Raw genomic sequence first — 23,239 nt, forward strand, 5'->3', positions numbered from 1 at the left:
GGGGGGGCTTTAAAATACTACGGTCAGTCACAGGAGCTCAGGGTGGCTCAGGTTTTGTCACGTAGTTGTTAGTTTTTTTTTGCATAATACATAATTCACTAGTAATTTAAGTATGCATGCACTCTTATGCTATAAAGAAGAGTATGAGTCATTTTTTTTCATGTTTGTGAAATGATTAAAAATGATAGTTTTGAATTACTACGTAAAAACTAAAGGGGGGGGATCTTGGCATGTACTACGAGTGGTCACCGAGGGGAGGGAAGGGTCTAAAAACTAAAAAAATATGTCACGTAGTATGAGTATGTTCCCTTATGTTATTTTTATAAATATCTCACATTCAGAATCTTTGATTTATTACAACTAGCTGTCAGTCTAGACTCCGTCTGCGCGAAATTATAAAAAAGGGTAGTCTATGTTTTTTTCTAGACTGTGTTTTACATTTATGCCAAATTTCACCGAGATCCTTTAAACCGACATGCAGATACATTCTAATGAACATCTATCCATCCATAAATAGTAAGGTTATGTATTAAATATTACTCGGAGAAATAGATGCATATGAAAGGTAAATATTTATTATTTGCGTCTCCTCATCCGTCGATTAAAGGTAGGCAACGCATCTACAATTGCAGATATCTATGGGCAACGATTACATCGCTATTTTGGCGAATTCAAACCATAGGATTCTTATAAATAAAGTCTAAAAAAGAACAAACATCCATCCATCTATCCATCTTCGCTAATATTAGTAAGGTAAACAGATAAAGTGTAAAACTAACTCTAAGAAAACAAAGTACTTGTAAAGGAAACTGCAAACTGCATTTATTTAATCATCAAACTAAACAACATCTATGATTGTCCGTCTGTGCGATTCAGATCACGATTAGCGGCTACCGATGATGTCATACGCTTGATGACGTACATACAGACAAAATGAAATAGGTGCTTATGAGAAACAATAGATAATGTATATACAGAGTAGAACAAGGTTAATGTTGGCTTACATTGTCCTGTAATGTACCAGAGACAATTATAAAGGTGCGTATACACTAGGACAAAACGCTATGGTAATATTTATGTGAAACAATAGAATGTCGCACATTTGTAATTTGCCTAAACGAATTGTATAATTAACTTAAATACTAGTTGTCGCCCGTGACTCCGTATTCGCGGGATTAAAAAAAAACTTAATTAGTAGCCTATGTTTTCTTCCAGACTATGTTCTATATGTATGCCAAATTTCATCAAGATCTGTTCAGCGGTTCCGGAGATAATTGCAAACAAACATCCATATAAACATTCACAAAGACGACATAAGGTAAAAAAAGAATATCTTCAAATCAGTAACAAAATAACTGTCATATAAATATAACATTTCCAATCTAACAGTTCACAAACAGACATAGTCGTATCAGTCAGTTAAATCTGCTCGTTATCCACGCGCTGTGTGTTTAGTTGCACATTTTATAGAAATGTTAGATTTACGTTCAATTTGTTTCAGTACTAAGAAAACTACAAAGGGAACAGACAGTAAACAGAGTATGCGTTTGCTAAAAGACCGTAAAAAGATATATATTTTTAAACACATTAGAATCCTAAAAACTACTGTTAGATAAACCTAGATCAAGGTTGCAGGTGTATCCTCGATGCGAGTAGCACAGGACCATCGTCGCGATTTTTGGGCAAGGCCTATGTCCATCAATCGCTTGACAGACTTTATTACAAGGTATCAAACGAGCTAGGGACCTGACTTCCGCAATTGCAGATGCGTTGCCTACCTTAATGTCCAGACGACGGATAGTAAGCAAATATTTCCTCTTCTAATGCGTCCAACAAATCCACTTTCCACATTATTCCCATTCTTTCCTTATAATAAAAGGGTAGGAAAGGAAAGATGACTAAAATTAGACTTCCAGAATCCACACGCAACAGATGGAACGCGGAGATACTGACTACTTTACTTAGAACTTGTAATAATTATTTGATCCAATAATTTCATGCTTAAGTTAACCTTAAATCCATCCATCAGTCCTGTTGACAATTACCGATCTATAACTGTAATCTCTATGCATTTTGAATGTATCTAAGTTAAACATGCAAAATCACGATGACTAGAACATAAAGCTACAAATCCCGGGTCCATTGAACTAGTAGAACCGTCATCTAAATCTGTGTCCATTGCGCGTGGCCGATACTCAAGGCCGTCTACCAAAAAAAAACAACTTGTCTTTGTGAACGAAATAGGTTCTTGAGTCATCTGATCGATTGTTAAGTTTGCGCGTTTCCATTGTTATGACGGAAGATGCTTTCGTCGTTAAAAGTGTAGTTATTAAAAATAATTTGCTGTTACACATTATCTTTAGACATTGATCGTGTATCTTTTTTATAAGAGTATGGGTAAACGATCGGAGAGAACGAGGTGATCGTCGACATCCGTAGACTTCCACGCCACCAGGAGACTTGAAGATGCGTTGCCGACCTTTTAGATATAGTCTCTTCTTGAAGCACCCTAAATCGCACTGGTTTGGAAATACTGCCGAGTATAAAACGTTCTATAACAAGGCAGTTCGAGGCAGGAAATTTCGCGAGAATCGCACCGAATCCAGGATGTATGGATGGTAACAAACAGGGTACGAACATGGTACAAAACTGTTCAGAACACTTATCAATTTAATTTCGATCAAGTATACGGATTCTAAAAGATATCTAACTTAAAACCATTAAATAATTGTAATTTGTCTCGTATTTGTATTATAGTAATAAATATCCGCCCACATAGCTGATTAAAAATTATTTACGACACTATTGAACTATGCTAGGAATTGTCAATGTTTCAAATTATCGTGAGTCAATGGACACGCGCATTGTCACGTAGCGCACGAAGCTGTTACCTTGGTAATTATATCCGTGAGGCCGGCGCTACTCTACTGCCGGAAATTCGAATCATTTGCACTGACGATTCTGTTCTATAACAATTATTTGAAATGAACTATAATTTACTATTTAGACATTGTTTTCGCGTGATATGTAAGTTAAAGTGTACCTCGTTTTGCTTTTTGTGGTTATAAAACAAAAAGTTTATTTATTTTTAACGAGAAGAGTCTTACATGTACGATATTAAATAATATATCAAAAACTAATAATTACCTAAAATCTTATATATAAAATTCACTTGTCACAATTTTCGTTCCCATACTCCTCTGAAACGGCTTGAACGATTCTCATGAAATTTTGTGAGCATATTGACTAGTTCTGAGAATCGGCCAACATCTATTTTTTAATACCGCGCGGACGGAGTCGCGGGCAACAGCTAGTATATTATAAAATAAAAGCTTATAAATTGAACTATGGTATTCAATTTTAAAAATCATCGTGACTTTTCTCCGCTGAGTTTAGTAGACCATCCAATAAACTATGCAATATGTTTGACTTAATTTGATCAAGCTATTCTTCAGTTCAGATAAATTTGAAACAAGGACTGTCAGTCATTTGACAAATATGTAAAGATTGAAAGCAGTATGATTTTTCAATCACAGGGCACTTTCACCGTGGGTTTCTAATACCAATCTCTCTATAAAACATATCGTAATCCCCTTCATTATTTTTGACAAAACCGAACAATATGTTTTGTTGTAACGAAGATTTGGTCTCAGAAATCCACGGTAGATTATTGATTTCAAAGTAATATGTTGTTATATAATCTTATTTCTTACTAACATATCAAATGCGATTGTTTGGCTGGATATTGGCAGAAGGTATCTCCAGTTCTCCTCCATAGTCTGGAAGAACTCATAGACTACTAATACGGGAGGTAGCAACGTAATAAAAGAAAGAATTTCAGGTCAGCTGATTTTGTGATATGTCGTCCTTCTTGCTCTTTTGCATAGAGTCTAAGCAGTCTGGCAGGCGGTAGTTGTTGCGTTAACTACTGCGCATACACTTTGATATTAATGAAGTTCTTTTTTAGCTAGTTATAGTATATTGCTGTCTGCAAAAGCTAGTTTCATAAATCGTAAAATTCCATAAAAGGAAACGGATCTATGCAATAAAATAACACGATTCCGTGTGTACAGTCGCCGGCAAAAATCTGTATGTTATCAAATTGTCAAACTGAACACGCGCGCCGCACGACCGGGGAATGTGAAGTTACCTTGACTGCATAGGTACAGTCAGCACAACAAATCTTAAAAAAATTAAGTCAGAGTAAAGATGTATTCAAATTCATAAATTTAAGAGTAAGATATATGTTGTTTAATTATTTATTTACGCATAGTATAATTGTTTATTGTGACGTGCCTTAAGATATAATATTCCAATCTAAAAAACAAATCAAATATTTAATTTATAAAACATGTCTCATACGTATTGTAACATTTTTGTAACATGCAGTTTTTCGCTTCAAAACGTCATGGATTGTTATCCCACTGAAGGGAAAATGCAAAGAACGACAAATAAAAAGATGGTTTACCAAAGGAATGGAAAAGACTAGCCCAAGATTTTTTAATAGAGAGGCGTGGAAGAAATTAGAAGAGATTTATTTCGAAGACAACCTGACAGGCAACTGGTTGCTGGATAATAAAACAGTTCACATTATAACATAAATATTGTGTATAATATTCTTGGAAAATAAATTATAAATATTGTAAAACTATATATTTTCATTCACCTCTTAGTTTGCTGACTGTACTTTAGACATCCGTACACAAAGCTTGAATTCAGGATGTGATCGATTTGAAATAAATATTGAATGAGTTTAAATCTTTATTGGCGGAATTGTATTTGTACAATCGCGTTGACAATTGCAACTATTGCTTTGTGATATTGGTTCCTAAAAATCACAATTTTTTTTATATTATGGCAAAAGACCAAGTGGCCACCTTGAGTTTGATGAAATAGGAAAGCGATCGCTGCCCATAGACATACGTAATTACAGATGCCATGCCTACCTTTAATTAACAGAGGAAGGGATGCACAGAAAGAGGATATTTCCCATTCTATGTGCCCTCTCCGATTCCACTTTAAGAAAAGAATGGAAAGGGAAAGAGGATTAAATTTAGGCCTCCGACAAGCCAGTGACATTGCCTTCACTTCACACCTGTCTTCTGTGTAGCCGGGCCAATTTGTGCAACAGATTTTTATGTTCCTGGACAATAGTTGAATGCAGAATTCATATCAAATAAAATATATACGTTCCTTCGGTTCTTACGATGAAGGTAAACATCGTGATGCTACACATATCTGAGAAGAAATTCAAAGACATGTGTGAAGTCAACCACTTGGCCAGCGTGGTTGACTATGCCTAATCACCCCTTACTTTAGGGAAGGCTCCGAGCCCCTCAGTGGAGACATTTAGTAAGCTGATATGCGTTCCTAACGTTCCAAACTTAAGCAATGTATGGATAATTGTCTTTATTATCATTAAACTTTCCAAATTCACATAGACATTCCCCAATACAAGTATTAGATTTCAATCCCCCACGCAGTTGAAAACATATATTTTTTCAAATATGAACGAAGATTGCTCCGATAAAAATTGGTTGTTAAATAAAAGTTATCACAGATCTAAAGTGGAATTAAAAAGTATACGAATAAAGCAATAAAGTTAATTACAATTCAGTTTTCAAATTGAAGTAGAATAGAGTGGAATAAGTTTAAAGTGGTCGCAAGAGCAATCGCTCACAACAGCTGTTAGAGTTGCAACTTTATTAAATAGTCCTTAATGAAAAACGCTACGATCGCGTTGAGTTCGTCATTTATTTATTTATTGATTGTCTTTTATTTATTACTAAATGTCGAATGCAATTTCGTCAGCCTAGTTTTAAAAAAAACTAGTAGCCTACGTGTTCTTCCAGACTATGTTCTATATGTATGCCAAATTTCATCGAGATACGTTCAGCCGTTCTGGAGATATTTGCAAACCAATATCCATCCATTTATACATTCTCATCTATATATGTAAAAGAAAATCGTGTTAGTTACACTATTTGTAACTCAAGAACGGCTTTACCGATATGCCTGAAAATTGGTGAGTTAGCTTAGAGCCAGGAGACGGACATAGGATACTATTTATTCATTTTTTTTCGAATTTATGCCTTGAAGAGCTGCTTTTTATTTAACTTATGTGATGTGGATGGATGGATGTGTGTTTGAAGATATCTCTAGAACGGCTGAACGGATCTCAATTAAATTGGGCATACGTTTAGAACATAGTCTGAAAGAACACATAGGCTACACTAATTAAGTTTTTTTATATGTCCACGCGGAGTCGCGGGCGACAGCTAGTTTATAATATTAATCAGATATTCTGTGTAGTGGATTTTATTATCTAGTATCTACATTCAATAAAAAAGCTAGATTAAAAGCAAATAAAATCCTTTTTTATTTAGCCGTTGAAAGTTTTAGAGTGCAGTTACGCCAATTAAAGCTTTCAACGATTTATTGACTGTTGGAATTCTTTGCTGACTTTGTATAAAATGTTCCACTTTACCAATTGTTAATTTCTGTTCACAATGGTAATTCGTAGCTAAGGATTTAATAGCGAGCGTCGATGGCTCAGGGGTCAAGTACTTGACTTGCAATCTACAGGTCCTGGGTTCGAATCCCGCCATGTACCAATGTGTTTTTCCATTTCCGATTTATATATGTGCATTTATCCGACGTTCTTACGGTGAAGGAAAACATCGTGATGCTGCACATATCTGAGAAGAAATTCAAAGATATGTGTGAAGTCAACCCGCACTTGGCCAGCGTGGTTGATTATGGTCTAATCACCCTTAACTTAGGGTAGGCTCCGAGTCCCTCGGTGGGGACGTATAGTGAGCTGATGATGATGGTGATGATGATTTAATAGAGTAATAGGAAATATAAATATACTAACTGTCGCCCGCAATTCCGTCCGCGCAGAATTAAAAAAAAACTCAAAAAGTAGCCTATGTGTTCTAGACCAGTGGTTCCCAAACTTATTTTATCTACTGCCCACTTTGAGAATAAATATTTTTTTAGCGCCCCCATATTTTCACATATTTAAAAACCTGTAAAACTTCAAATTAAATTAATTAATTACTGCGACCTATATATGTATATTAACGGAGAATTCTAAATGAAACTTTTACTATAACCCGCAACTTGAAACCTGCAGCGCCCACAAGGGGGCGTTATCGCACACTTTGGGAAAGACTGGTCTAGACTATGTTCGATATGAGCGCCAAATTTCATCAACATCTGTTGAGCAGTTACTTTCCAACAAATATCCATCCATCCATCTATGTAGTAAGATAAAATTAGTAATATTAATGATTGCCGACTAACTGTGAGTTTCTGAGACCAAAGTCTTGGCTTTAACATATTATTTTCTCGGTTTTGTCAAAGATATTGATAGCGTTGAAGGTAATGTTTTATTAGAATTTGTTTGTAACTTGTAAGTTAGTAAGTTGTAGCTTTCTTCTAAAGAGAGAAGGTATTAAAAGGACCTGAGTTTTAAGTATGGACAAGGCCATCTTATAAATTTTGGGTGCCTGGAGGCGAAAATCAGTGTGGCGCCCTTAAAAGTTACGTTCATTGGCCTGCGCCATCGAAAGCCAGGCACCCTTTAGTCTCTCTTAACTTAGATGTATGGTTGTCTTAGTAAATTATATCAGGCCTAGAAGTTAATGTAGGTTCATGATTGTTTATTATTAATTAAAAGCAAACATAACTAATTTCCTTTCACAATATTATTCCAACATAAATTACGATTTAATGATAAATTTATTTAACGTAATTCAAACGGCACAGTAACTCTTAATAACGTAAACATCTAACATAATTTGTTTTGCGTTGAGTTGTTAATGAAAGGGCCCTTAAAAAAGATTAATTGCCTCATATAGGAAGTTCTCCACAGGGGGTAGTGGGGTACGGTAAAAGGGGGGTCTTACCCCGCTTTCTGGTAAGATCATAATATAAAGCTGAAAATAAGCATTGTTTTTATACCATAAAGAGGCAAACGAGCGAGCGGTCACCTGAAATCGCTGAAAAAGCGAAGCGACCGTTGCCCATAGACATACTCAATTGCATATGCGTTGCCTACCTTTAGTGGTACCTTAATGGATGGGGGGTGTACAGAAAGAAAATATTTTACCTTCCCATGGATCCTCTCATCCAGAAAGTCCCATCGTTTCCTTATAAGAAAAAGGATGGGAAGGGAAAGACACTCATCAGACGAAACGCGGAATTGCTACCACTTGACGCCTGTCTTCTGTGTGGTCGTGGTATTTCACCGGGCGAGCCGGGACGGTTAGTGTGAAGATATTAAAGCGTGCACTCCCACAGTTGTTTGAAGTAGTGATGTTACATTCATCTGTGGGACAAAATCGTAAATGCGCTTTTCTAACGCGCGTTAAAAAAGCGAAGAGTTTGCTCTATGCTTTTTTAACGCGCATTTTCATGTATCTGTTCATACGGCAACCTTTTTTAAATCGCGACGTTTTTATCGCGCAGTTATGCTCGAACGAATGAAGACTTTTTTTTTTTTAAAAGGACTTTTCGCGGTCCTTTACTGACCTTTTTAGATTGTTTTTGACTGATCTTTAGCGTTTATAGTACCTTCACAATTTTTTTTTAGATTATTGTAGATTTTCTAAAAAAAAAATTGCATTAATATGCATGAACGTAATAGCTTAATTTATAAAAGTGAAACGTTTATATATAGAAAATTAACAATTCATTTTGCAAACACGGCAACCATTCAACCTTGACCTCTAAATATCAATAGGGGGCGCGGGCGTGCAATTCGCCACGGCCGTGTAGCCCTACCCTTTGATAAAGATATAGTGTGGTCTACTGCTGAACTTTGGTCTTATATTCTTAAATATATTCTATACATATTTATAAAATTGGAGTGTTTGTACGTATGTATTAAAAATCTTATATCGTGCACATGATTTGATATATTATAAATCATTTTTTTTATTTTTTGTCTGTCTGTACGTAAGGCTGTGTTTGTTTAGGATAACCTTCGGAATGGCTGGCCTGATTTTGAAGATACTTAAACGGGAAGCTAGGTGATGAACGCGGGCATGTTATAAGCCACTTTTCGCGTTGACAGTCGCGGGCGACCGCTAGTAAATAAAAAACCTATGAATAAACAGTACTCGCCAATCAATAAAGTTATTAATCCCATAACTTGGTTGGCTATATTGGTTTTGCGATGTAAATATGAATTTTTTACAACTTCTGATCGAGTTTTGTCTATTGTTGAATAAAAAATCGCCTCAATTTAAATTCTAGCATGTGTTACACCAATAAATAACAGAGATAAAGTTCAATAAATATTGGGTTAGTTTGAAAAATGTAAATTTGTTTTATTTTCGTACTGTTTCTTTTTAAAAAAGACTGTTTTATTATTTGTTATTAAGCTTAATCTGTGCTTTTTCTATACTTAAAACTTATACCAAAATAACTCAAAAACTACCCAGTAGTTTTTGAGTTATTTTAGTATAAGTTATTTCTATATTTTAATATTAATAAATATATGAAAATTGGACAGGCAGAAGCGGAGTTACAAATTAAAAAAAATAAAGGCGAGCTGAGAACTTCTTTTTGAAAACAAACAACCGAAATCCGAATAATGTAGTTAATCTATACTAATGCTTACTAATATCATACATGCGAAAGTAACTCTGTCTGTCTGTCTGACTGTATGTCCTTTTACGCAAAAACTACGGGACCGTTTAAAAATAAATTTGTACTCAGAGTCTGAGAAAGAAGAAAGGGTACATTTAATGCGATAAAAAGTTGAAAGTGGTATTGGAAATTTATATGGAAGTATCTCTCTTTTAAAAGTCCTAACTTCAATATTTCATCGAATACTGAAATTAGAAATGCTAGCAACATTGTAATACGCAGGCGACATATCATAGAAAGTTGTAAATGTTCTTTAGTGGGCTGTAACTGAAGTAAAGTAGGAATCGTCCGCCGGAACTCACTTTATAGCCCCCAGGCCCAGTCTAATCGTGGAAAAGCAACACAGGTAGGACTTGATACGAAAATAGAAGCGTTTCCGACATTGTTGTGTGGTACAAGTGAAAAGCTTTGGTAACTTTTGTTGTTCGATTTATTTTAATTCAAGACTCTAAACTTGGTAATGTCCACGTCAACACGATTGTAACATAGAAATTCAAAAGAACGATCGCAATGTTATTAGAAGTGAAATGTTATAAAATTAAAGAAACTAACTACTTAAATCCACTTCTTCGTCGTTGCAGTCGTTTCAGACTGGTCGTGGGCATCAAGTATCAGTGACCCGCTTTACCAGGCGCCGCTTCTCCCTAGTCCACTTCTGCCAAATCTTTAATAAATATTTTTTTATCTTATATGAACATACGGAAAGATATCCTTTTACTATATATCTCTTTCTCTAACAACTACAACCTTTCCTTATAAGAAAAAAGTTGACCTCCGGTACACAGAACATATTCCTCATCGTCGTCTTAAAATTTTAATGTAAGCGTGACATGACAGTGAAGACAATGAAATACAAACAGAAGAATCACAGTGAATTTGTAAAAACTAAAATATCTTACACGAATTTTAACCATTTACGCAACCAATATTTTCCATCAGAAATCGCTTGCGCTTATAAATTGGGCCAGTTGTCAAAGACTACGCCCAGTAGACACTGTGTAAGGCGCGGCCTGCACACTACGGCTAATGGATTACTTTTTTTCAGGCCATTTATTACCATTTACAGATTACATGACCTCACTAATGTAATTTTCCGCTCGACCATTACCAAGGAACGTAAAATGGGTCATCAATACGTACTTAATATGCAAAATTTGTATTTCCGTATTCAGTGTTTTTTTTACTACATTCAGTACTAGATGCCGCTCGCGACTACGTCCGCAAGGAATTAAAAAAAACATAATTAGTAGCCTATGTTCTTCCAGATTATGTTCTATATGTATGGAAAATTTCATCAAGATCCGTAGAACGGTTCTGGAGATACCTTCAAACAAACATCCATCCTAAATTTTCGCATTTATAATAGTCTGAGCTTATCACCACCTCAAAGGCCGTCAACGCATCTGCGGTTCCTCTGGTATTGCTGATGTTCATGGGCGTCGTTGAACACCTCGGTGTTCCCGCTGCTCGTTTGCCCCCTTCTGTTATAAAAAAAAATAGTAGTTAAAAGTAAGATTTTTTTTATTATTTTTTTAGTAAAACTTTATGGATGTTTTTGGCTTTTAATATATTTATATTATTTGCTATATAAAAGTGAAAAAGAAAATTTAAGTTCAAACAAGGTATGAATTTAAAAAGTTTTAACTTTGTTCAAAGACCGACTGCGGTCTTTAAAGTCACATCACTAAATTATATTCTAAAGATATAACTTAACCAAATCAGTTGCCTAGCAACCGAATAACAGTTTTGCTTTTCTATCAATATTTTCCAAACTGCCAGTCCTTTACCACTACTCAGAGAAAACGTTCAACGATTAAAAATCGATATTTTAATTCGAATTAAAAGTGAAAATTTAATCGATTTAACTCGACCTTAACATCTTTAGTGTATTGATTTAAAGTCCGGCGTAAACTGGGCCAGGTAAATCGTCTTTGTCTATTCGATGTATGTACACTTGAATGCTTTTGTCTTGCTTGCACTTCTGTAGTCTATATTAAGCTCTCCCACTCTATTGAAGATTGACGCATTTGAAACTAGGTTAAGAAAAGTGCTTGTTAGTTTCCTTTGTTACGTAAGTTCTACTAGAAACCTATATTTTAGTTATCTTATTAATATTATAAATGCGAATGTTACATTGGATAGATGTTAGAAGATATCTCCAGAACGGCTGTATGAATATAGCTAAAATTTGGCTTAGATGTAGAACATAGTCTGGAAGATTATATAGACTACTAATTAAGTTTTTTTTTAATTCCGTGCGGACAGAGTCGCGGGCAACAGCTAGTATAAAATAAAAAAGCCTTATTGCCATGTTAAAATCGCTAGAGAGGTCTTCTGCCATCTTTCCCTTTTCTTTACCTTAATATAAAGTAGTGGGAAGAAACAGGGGACAAATGGATTTAACTTTTGTTGCATTATTTTTTTAATGTACTTCCTAGCTTTACCTTAAATAGTAAATTCTAAAAGGGATATTTCTGTGGCCACAATACACGCTTTCCTAAGAACTGGTGTACGCAGTAATAATTTGTTGCTCGTTAAAATGTAGTGTTCGTTGAACCAGCGCCCCTGGCGGCGGTTTATAGAACCCGGTTTGAGTCCGTGCCAGGGATACGATAAAGGTGTTTATCCATTATTTATAACTGAATATTTGTATTTATAAATAAACCTAGCGATACTTCATTTATTTTATCAATTGCTGTAACTGACGTACTGATGACGTACTGGCCTTTTCAGAATATCATTGTTTTTACCCCCTCAGAGGTAATAAACATTTTCCTCCCTCTTCACGCAGTCGCGTTAAAAAGGGATCAAGGGGGTTGTGGATTAGGGTGGGGTGATCGCCAATGAAGCAATTCCGAGAAGACGGTAACATTGCGTGGTCCGATGTTGTTTCGACAATCTCGATCGATCGAATCTTGCGAAGGCACTAGGAAGTATTTTCCTGGAGCCGTGCAGAAGCCCTTTGCAAAGGGTTCCGGTACGTTCCTTTAGAGATCCCGGGACCCTCGCAGTCGCACTTGAGGTTGGACACCGAGGGGGTTTTAGTAAGAATCTCACATAACCATGTCTTTCCTCCAAAAGGCAGGCTATCTTATATTTATAATATTAGTTAGATACACAAAAATGAATTTCAAATTGTATGCGAACGAATGTTCATGTATAGTGTATTACCACCTTTATACAAGTCTGGTTTATGTTAAAATTTGAAAGATTAAAAGCCATTAAATAGTTATTGATGTGGATTTTTCTCAGTTCGATTTCATGTGGTCATAAAAACATTACAGGAAACTCAGAAACCGACACTATAAGACTACGACTGTAGTTTTGTTAAACCGAATAAAATTTATTGCTACTGAACGGTTTGAAATGACCGTAAATTACGCTATTGATAGCTATATATTTATAGTCAAAACCTACTTTATAGTGTGTCTATTTAAGATAGATTAGTTTGACAAATCATTTGACAATGCACTATAGATAAGTTGTTTAAAATCGGTTACGAAAATTTTCAATTGTCGTTCTCATAGAACGTGAAGTCGGAAATTTTGTGATTATTCTTTTTGAATTAAAATGTAAATAAACCACAAAAATATTAAACCATAAATCGATATGACAAGAAACAAAAAAACTATCTCTAATGATTTTTAACTTAATTGCGCGACACATAGCTAAATATCTGTAATACATTCAAAAAGTAATAAAGAACCTAAGTTATAGTGTTTATTTGTTTGATTTATATTTTCTCGGTCGTTCCAAAACTATGACAAGCGTCCAAGAAGTACAACATTAATATTCATACAAAATTAATTCGATACTTCATAGGCGTCAGTTGTCAAACTAATCTATCTTAAATAGACACACTATAGATATATGTTGCTTCGTAATTTGGTAGTGTTATCAAACTGATAATATCCTGATAACGGCTTATTGAATGTTACTCGTTAAGGTTGAATGAAAGGTCTAATTTTTGGTAAAAATATATCAACTTTATACTAGCAATTTGTCTGTGTGTCTGTCTTAAAAACATTCCTCCTTGAACAGATAATTAACTTAAAAATGCATGATACCCAATCTTGTTAATTTTACAAAATATAAATGCAAATATTTAAATGGATATGGTTACTATAAATATCTCTATAACGACTTAACGGATCTTGATGATATTTGGCATAGATGTAGAACATAATCTAGAAGATATAGACTACAATTTTTTTCAATTCCATAGATGGAGTCGCGGACGACAGCTAATATTGCAAAATTGCGTGAATTTCCTACTCAAAGTTCCAGCAATCACGGAAAATTGACAAATTACTACGCAAGATTTGTGTTATAGCTTAAAGCTTTTAGAGTAATATTTCCTAGATATGTTACCTATAGATAGATTGTTTAAACTATGACATATATTAGATTCAATTTATAAAGTGTCATTTTATGTATATCATAAGGTGGCGAACGAGCGACCTGAAATCGCTGAAATAGCGAAATAGCTGACCGTTGCCCATAGACATACGCAATTGCATATGCGTTGCCTACCTTTAATCGACGGAGGAGAGGATGCACACAAAGAAAACATTTCCATGCATCCTCTCATCTGGAAAGTCCACTTCCACTTCCCATCCTTGCCTTATAAGATATAAGATAAAGAATATGTATATAAATTTCTTAAAAATCGGTCAAGCAGTTCCGTGGAGTATGGTAACTAACAATGGCACAAGAATTTTATATATAAGATATATCTATGACCTATTTTATGATATTCGTTTCGGGTTCTATTCTCGTTTTTAAAAAATGCCTCGTGTTAGTTCTATCATTTCACATGTAATTTCGTGCAAAATGCAGAGTACCAGATTCTGGATATTCTGCAGAGTACCTAGAAAATGTGTCAAATAATGTATTGGAACGTGGTTAACGAGGGCCTCGACACCCTTAAGGCTTGGGAACCTCGGTCTCCTGTGTGACCTGATGAATTGTATTTTTCTAATGACAGAATTTAAAATATTTATTTTTCTTTCAGTTTTCTATTCATCATGGACGATCGTACAGTGGACCTGATCTTCGCAGGATCTCTGAAGCTGCTGCCGCCTGTTAGCTCAAAGATCGTGAGGATATTTACCAGCTCTACCTTCACTGGTAAGGAATGTTCTTTATTTAAGAGTAGCAGTCGCCTGAGACTCTGTCCATACGGATTAAAATAAGATAATGAGTAGCCCATGTGCTTCTCCAGGCTATGTTCTACATGGGTACGGACGAGAGCGAAAGCGTGCCCGTGGCCCCGTCCCGATGCGTTGGAGGAACAGAGAGGTTTAGTGGGTATGCCTCCACTATGGAGGAGAATCCCACATAACTACCGCGTCCCCCGGGGGCGCGGAGTATGGATAAAGCATTCCTCTCTGGAAAAAAAAGCTATGTTCTACATCTATGCCAAATTTCAGCAAGATCCATGCAGCCGTTATTAGATATTTTCTACCATCCAAGTATAATCTAGAGACTACTTAATATGATTGATTTTTTTTTAAAGTAAGTAACTAATAACTTAGAAGAAAATTAAAATTATATTACGCAATAAAATTTTACGATTCTACGATTTAATACTAAATATTTCTTAAACTTCTAATATCAAACTCTAAACTTCTGGTGCACTTCGAAGGATATATTAACAATCGAGTTTACTTTAAACTAAACTCTGAGTTTAGTTGAAGGTATTGAAACTTTATAAGACACGAAAAAACTGGAAACTTATGACGAAATATTATACTAATGTTTATAACTAAAACAGATTTTTTTTTATATCAAAAGGTGGCAAACGAGCGAGCGGCCACCTGCAATCGCTGAAATAGCGAAGTGACCGTTGCCCATAGACATACGCAATTGCATATGCGTTGCCTACCTTGATTCGACGGAGGAGAGGATGCACAGAAAGAAAATATCTTCCCTTTCCATGCATCCTCTCATCCGGAAAGTCCACTTCCACTTCCCATCCTTTCCTTATAATAAGAAGGGTGGGAAGGGAAAGAGGATTAAATTAGGCCTCCGGGACGCACACTCATCAGACGAAACTCGGAATTGCTTCCACTTGACGCCTGTCTTCTGTGTGGTCGTGGTATTTCACCGGGCGAGCCGGGACAATTCGTGCGAAGATGTTAAAGCGGGCTCTACCACTGTTAGATTTTATTTTCATTAAAACAATTGAAAATATAAAAAAAGTTATTTTACTATAAATAATTTTCCTAAAAAGATCACATTTCTCCCAATTGATGGCTCATGATGCCTTAGTAACTAAAGGCCATTTCATAATTACGTAAACAGTCCTTAGTGTTGATTACTCTTACTAAACCTACACTAAGCATTCCTAGTATAACTTTAAGTGACTGTAGCAGTAAGCGTAATTCACATCTAATACCTACTTTATAGATTGTATTAATATTAATATATTTATGGCCAACATCTATTTTATAATCCCGAGAGGACGAAGTCGCGGGCGACAGCTAGTATAAATATAAGTATAGATTTAACTACTCCCCGTAAACTAATAAACTTTCAAAACATGCAAAGATATTTGATTAACGCATTACCTCCTTCACTCCTCAGTTCGAAGGTAAAAGGGGGGTTGTAGGGGGGATTCAAGGTAACTTTTAATTAACACATTATGAGATAGTGAGAACGATTACGTCAAAATTTAATTAATGTCTGAAATAGTAGCACTTTGCGATATTAATTGGTTTACCAATATCGTATTAGATTTTTATATTTTATGGAATACTAGCTGTCGCCCGCGTCCGTCCGCGCGGAATTAAAGACTTAATAAGTAGTCTATGTGTACTTCCAGGCTATGTTCTATATGTTTTTTCTATATGTTAATTCTGCGCTGAAGGAGTTGTGGGCGCTAGTATTGTCTTAACTTGAAAGAATAAATTAAGTTTCCGAAACTATAAATACTTGTGAGAAATTTATAACTAACATTTATAAGTTTAATTCAACAGGAAATTTATTTCCTTGGCACTGAAGTTAACCATTTGAACGCCGCCTTACTTTGCATGCAACTGCAGCAACGTTCAAGCAGATTATGGCGTAGTTTATAATTACATTAATTAAACTTTGTTGAAAACTGCAGCTAAATACTACACGATTTTTTTTATTTAAACCTAAACATAATATCATTAAACTTGGTAACAGTAAACATAGACTTTTTTACTATAGATTTATGTATTTCCTATCGTGAGTGTCCAAGAGCAAAATCTCTGTATAAAACATATCGTCATCCCTGTCATTATCTTTGGAAAAACAGAGATAACAATATGTTTACGGAGATTTTGGTTTCAGTAATCCATGGTTTTTATCAACGTTTAAATTCTTAGTTCGTCGGTGGCTTAGGGATTTAGCACTTGACTTGCAATCTGCAGGTCCTGGGTGCGAATCCCGCCATGTACCAATGTGTTTTTCCATTTACAATTTACATATATACATTTATCCGACGTTCTTACGGTGAAGGAAAACATCGTGATGCTGCACATATCTGAGAAGAAATTCAAAGATATGTGTGAAGTCAACCAACCCGCACTTGGCCAGCGTGGTTGACTATGGCCTAATCATCCTTAACTTATGGTAGGCTCCGAGCTCCTCAGTGGGGACTTATAGTGAGCTGATGATGATGAAATTCTTAGTTATATATTAAGATTATTATTCCAATGTTTTTAGCCTTTAAAATTAAATTTACAAAATAAGCTTTTCTCGGATTGCGTGTAGAACGCCAGTCAGTTACGCCTGGTAATTTTTTACCAAAGTAATTTACGTTAGTTTTTTTTATTTAAGGGTACAAAATCTAATCGTACAATGTACATAACTTTATCTTGAAATTCCAATGTATCCTCTTTCTGTGCGTCTCTCCGCTGTGCATAGGGTAATCATCTGCAATTGCGAATGCCTGTTCAGCGGGCACTACGCTTCGCCGAATGCCACTGGCCGCTTGCTCGTTTGTCACCTTATAATTGTGTCAGAAATAAAAAAGAAAAAAAATTCTTTTTGAGAAAATTTTATCTCTTTTTAGACACGGCAATGGAAAGGAATACATTAATGGCGAAGTGTTATCCACGAATCAAGGACTACTGCAGAGAGAAGCATGGCTTGGAGTTTCAGGTGTGTATTATAAAGATATTAGCTGTCGCCCGCGACTTCGTCCGCTTGAAATTAAAGAATTAGCTACATGTTTTACCAGACTACATTTATGCCGACTTACATCGATATCCATGAAGCTGTTCTGGAAATATTTTCAAACATCCATACATCCAAACATTGACATAATCGATAGATTTAAAAAAAAAATTATAAAAAACTTTATATTTTGTCTTTATTATAAAAAACATACTTGGGTGTACTCTTTAAATATTCTAGACAATAGACAAGAAATATTTCTAGATTTTATGATTTTTTACAACATTTACTGACCAAGATATTTGCCATAGAGATAAATATTCCCCCGCAAATTATAATATAAAAATAATTATATTATAAAATAATTAAATAACAATTTCTTGAATAAAGATTATAATATTTTACAAAAAACAACACCCTGTGTTTGTTTAACATACGCACTTATTTATATTGACCACGGACAGGTGAAATTAATGCAATATAATACTGCTAATTTAAAAAGCTATTATACTACCAAGAACAATAAAACAATTCGGAACAATTATGTATAATTCGCATAAAACAACCACGTAAATAACCATGGGCTTTCACTGTTTAAGCACCAGTACACTAGCATATTATCATCCTTGTCATATTCTTTGAGAAAGAAGAGAACAGTGGGAAACAATGGAATTCTACCATTTACTATAACTAGTGTTTTTATGGTGTGATAAAAGACATACAGACACACAATACGTTGTTTATTATAATCATAATAAGAGATATATATCGCTAGCTGTCGACCGTGACTCCGTCTGGTATTAAAACATTATAGTCTATGTGTTCGTCCAGATTATGTTCTGTGTATGCCAAAATTCAGCGAAATCCAAACGGTATTAAATATACCTTCTAACATCCAAATATTCGCATTTATAATATTAATAAAATGCGTTGCCTACCTTTAATCGAAGGAGGAGAGGATGAACAGAAAGAAAATATTTTCCCTTTCCATGCATACTCTCATCCGGAAAGTCCACTTCCACTTCCCATCGTTTCCTTATAAGAAAAACGGAGGGAAGAGAAAGAGGACTAAATTAGGCCTCCGGAACGCACAAACATCAGACGAAACGCGGAATTGCTTCCACTTGACGCGTGTCTTCTCTGTGGGCGAGCCGGGACAATTCGTGCGAAGATGTTAAATCGGGCTCTACCACTGTTCACGTTGTGTTGATAAAAGTCTGTTTATTTTAATTCATTCCCGGTATATGGATTAAAAAGACAAACTCTTTCCCGAAATCGAAGCAGCCATTATTGTCTCCGTTTGAATCTATTTCTCAGTATTTGTTGACAAAAACGTCTGAGATACGAAAATTATATATTATGAGAGAAGAAAATAAAAGGATATTGTTCTTTTATAGATATGTTTTATATTTAAACAATAATGTCGTGTTTATGAAGATTTCTTTTATCATCATCAGCTTACTATACGTCCCCACCGAGGGGCTCGGAGCCTACATTAAGTCAGGGGTGATTAGGCCATAGTAAACCACGCTGGCCCAGTGCGGGTTGACTTCACACATATCTTTGAATTTCTTCTCAGATATGTGCAGCATCACAAGGATTTCCTTCACCGTAACGTCGGATAAATGTACATATGTAAATAAAAAAACACATTGGTACATGGCGGGATTCGAACCCAGGACCTGTAGATTGCAAGTCAAGTGCTTAACCCCTGAGCTACTGACGCATATTTTCGTCTGTTATGGCTTAACTTGAGAAATGTCTTTGTTGACTTTAATCATAATCACAGATATTTAACTATTATTTAAAAAACAAAATCAACAGTTATTTTTTATACTGTATCCTTCAGTTACATCAATCAGAGTTTGATAAACCGAAGGATATGGATTGAGTAAACGGAAAACATAAAATTTAAAAGCGGATTAGGAAAATAAGCCGACGGATGAAGTTCCGAGGAAAACGGATAACATTAGAATACGAGACTTTATGATGAATTCTCAAAAGTAAAATAAATATTCTATATTTAATTTCAAAAGAGTGATTTCGGATTTGTGGATTCGGTGGCGTATGAAATCAACTACCATTATTCCGATAGTCGTATCGGTAAATGGACTGATAGCGAAGAGCTTCGACCAACATCTCAAGAAGCTCTCGCTACACAGTTGGATTAAGGGCCCGATACAAAAGGCAGTTATCCTAGAAACCGCACGCATCGTGAGGTTCCTGTCTCTGCAGCCCTGACCACTGGTTGTTTGAGTCATGGGACTCCGCAGCCGGTGGTGTTCTATTTTTAATATAATATGTTTTGTATATTTTTTTTGGACATTAAATATGATAAATATATTTTTGATAGAAATGCGAATGTATAGATGGATGGATGTTTGAAGGTATCCCCGGAACGTCTCAACGGAAAATAGTCTGGAAGAACACATATATACTTGTTAGGCTTATTTTATTCCGCGCGGACGGAGTCGTGGGGGACAACTAGCATTTCAAAACAATGATTTGTCAAATATTCGGGCGCTAGTCACAGTATAAAACGGTTGACGTATAAGCTAAAATGTACCGTACCTATTTGAAACACAAAATTTGTATGTATAAGTGTCTGTTTTTAATAAATCTGTGAATACCGTATTAAGGTTAAGATAGATTTGTTTTAATTCCTCATTTCTATTAAAAACTATAAGTAGTTTAAGACATTAATTACAATCCTTTGGCGCGAATGACGTGCTTTCGTTACAAAGTCCAGTATCAGAATGAATAGTGAGGGGACATAAACGTCGACATTTTAGTAAGGCTAGTGTTGTAGTCAACACACTGGTATATTTTCGGATTTTCTTCCTAAATATAAAATATCAAATTTAATGTCTACAAAGTTCTAAATATTCAGTTCTATTTAAACCTTCACGAACAAGTAACAATTAAACACATTAAAAATATTTCTCCGTATAGGATATTAACAACGAAAATCAGTTTTAAAATAGGCGCGTACGCTTGCACGTGGCTAGGTTTCCGTCGACTAAAATAGCGTGTAACGCCGGGTGTTTCAGTAAATGTTTACACTTCGGCCAACACGAGGCGTGATTTTACACTCCGACTGATGTTTGGAAGTAGCTAAAATTGTTACTATAAACATTATGTACTAATAAAAGATCATTGTGAAAGGTTACGCAAAAAACGACGCTTTTGGTTAAGAACAATTCTAGAAAATTACTATATAGCAGCCTATGTGTTCTTCCAGACTATGTTCTATATGTATGTCAAATTTCATCCAGATTCATTCAGCCGTTCCCGAGATACCTTCAAACAAACATCCATCCAAACATTCGCATTTATAATATTAGTATGATAAACAAATTCGATTAAACCATAATATTCGTAAAAAGGAGATTCTTACCACGATTAAGCTGTTCGAGATCCCGATATTTCAGCATACTGTAGACCGAGACTAAGACTAAGGTAGACTGTCTTTAATATTTTTCAAACTACCGCACTGTCAGTCAATCTTTGATCATAGCGTATGCGAGTGTACCGAAACGTCAGGAGCACAGTTTAATCGTGGTAAGAATCCTTTTTCTTATGTATCAAAACATCTTGATGCCTTCAAGTCTCGTATAAATTCGTTCGGCATTGGCAACGCTAGAATATATAGGTAGATGAAATATGCAGGATTACATATCTTTTGGTTTTATATAATGAAATGCACATAATCTTATTTTACACTACTTATTTGAGATACAAAGGCACATAGTTTACAGGTTAATCAGCAGTGGAAACAATCACTAAGGTTTTAATAAACAAATTTCATCTCTAGGTTGTAGACATGCGCTGGGGCGTGCGTGACGAAGCCACCGACGACCATATGACCACAGAGCTATGCATGCGTGAGATAAAGAATTGCCAGCGATTGTCTATGGGTCCAAACTTTGTTGTGTTCCTTGGACAGAAGTATGGTTATAGGTTAGTACCAGTTATTAAATTATTTAAATTTTCGTGAGACATTATGTGAGCGACGGGCCGCGTCCGCGAAATAATACCAGTACCGCTCGAAACTAGTCGGTGCCGCCACCGGACGAATATACGTGAGTGTTTAGCCGTTTTTATATCAGTTTAGTACCAGTTAGTTTCTACCATTGACTTGTTTTGAGGTAGTTTTATGTTTTTATGAGGTGCTTTAGCGTGGTCTTATATAGTTCTAGCTGTTGTCCGCGACTCTGTCCGTGCGGGATTAAAAAACTAAATTATTATTAGCCTTTGTATTCTTCTACATCTGTGCCAAATATTTAAGATCCCTGCATGCTTTAGAGATTCTTTCTAAAAACAACCATCCAGCCAAACCTTCACATTTATAATATTAGTAAGATAATGGGAAAATAACGATAACTGGCAGCTGACTCCATTGTCAAACTGCACCAAAATCATTGCCTGACTTGTCTCGAAGTGTTGATATCCATATCTGTTTCCTCTACAATTATTTCTAGACCAATACCAACTTACGTGCTGTCTTCGGAGCTGCAAATGTTGAGAGACGAGCTGGCGGCAGGCGGTGTTGATGTCATTCTACTGGATACTTGGTACAAGAAGGATTCCAATGCTGTACCTCCAGTGTCTGTACTGCAGCCAATATCTTCTATACTCGTCAATTTTAATAACAAAGTAAGTTACAAAATCTAAAAGAAAACTTTATTTTTTAAATTGTTTTTCGTTATTTTTTAATTTGTTAATAGTGCCACTCCAAATAAAGGTAAAAATTATTGTTGGCATTAGTAGTTATTATTCACAAATTTAGATATTATTATTATAATTAAATCCTTTCTCGATCTCGAAATAGATTTTTTAATTTGCAGACCCTGACGTTCTATTGCTTTGAAAGATTGTTACCAAACAGAGTTTCGTCTCGTACTGAATCTTGAATGATGTGGATAAAATTCTTATCTAGGTTTGGTGTTATGAGTTTAATGCGACTATTCGTGTTTGTTGCATGTAAATCCGAAAGTATGCGGCAGGCATTACTTAAATGATTTATGGAAGCTTTCTTGTCTTCGCCGCTTAAAAGAATGTTTAACGCTCGGTTGGCGGCAGTTATGCCCGATCCTAATTGTTGCTGATGGGCAACTAGGATCTTGTCTCTGTTCCTAACAGAGTCCGCTACGGCTGCAGATATTTCGGCATTTAGCTTAGGTGCTTGTAACAACCTACAATTGTCGGGTATGAGGTAATCTTTTAATAAATTATCTTTCTTATCTCTAGGCAAGCCCTTAACCAAAAGCGGAAGCCATAATTTAGCCAAACTTTCGTGGATTTTTTCTCCAAACTCTGAGATGTCACTGGTTGACTCACCGAGGGCTTCTAAAATATCAGGGTCCAACTGTGGATCGCCTGATTCGCCTCTTGTATCCGGTAAAGGGTCAGGATCGGGATCGGGCGCGAG

At 35.5% G+C, this 23,239-nt stretch overlaps 1 protein-coding gene across 1 annotated transcript in view; it reads left to right on the forward strand.

The window, feature by feature from the left end:
- Window positions 1-23,239, forward strand: part of LOC106118489 (NACHT and WD repeat domain-containing protein 2) — a 45,746-nt gene that overhangs the window by 10,319 nt on the left and 12,188 nt on the right. The window contains exons 2-6 of the mRNA XM_013313149.1: window positions 14,675-14,790; window positions 17,705-17,793; window positions 21,623-21,768; window positions 22,290-22,464; window positions 22,748-22,752. Of these exons, the coding sequence (XP_013168603.1) occupies window positions 14,688-14,790; window positions 17,705-17,793; window positions 21,623-21,768; window positions 22,290-22,464; window positions 22,748-22,752 (518 nt within the window). The 5' untranslated portion in view covers window positions 14,675-14,687. The remainder of the gene's footprint in view (window positions 1-14,674; window positions 14,791-17,704; window positions 17,794-21,622; window positions 21,769-22,289; window positions 22,465-22,747; window positions 22,753-23,239) is intronic.

Source organism: Papilio xuthus, unplaced genomic scaffold (genome assembly GCF_000836235.2).
Source record: "Papilio xuthus unplaced genomic scaffold, Pxut_1.1 DF827570.1, whole genome shotgun sequence".
NCBI lineage: Eukaryota > Metazoa > Arthropoda > Insecta > Lepidoptera > Papilionidae > Papilio > Papilio xuthus.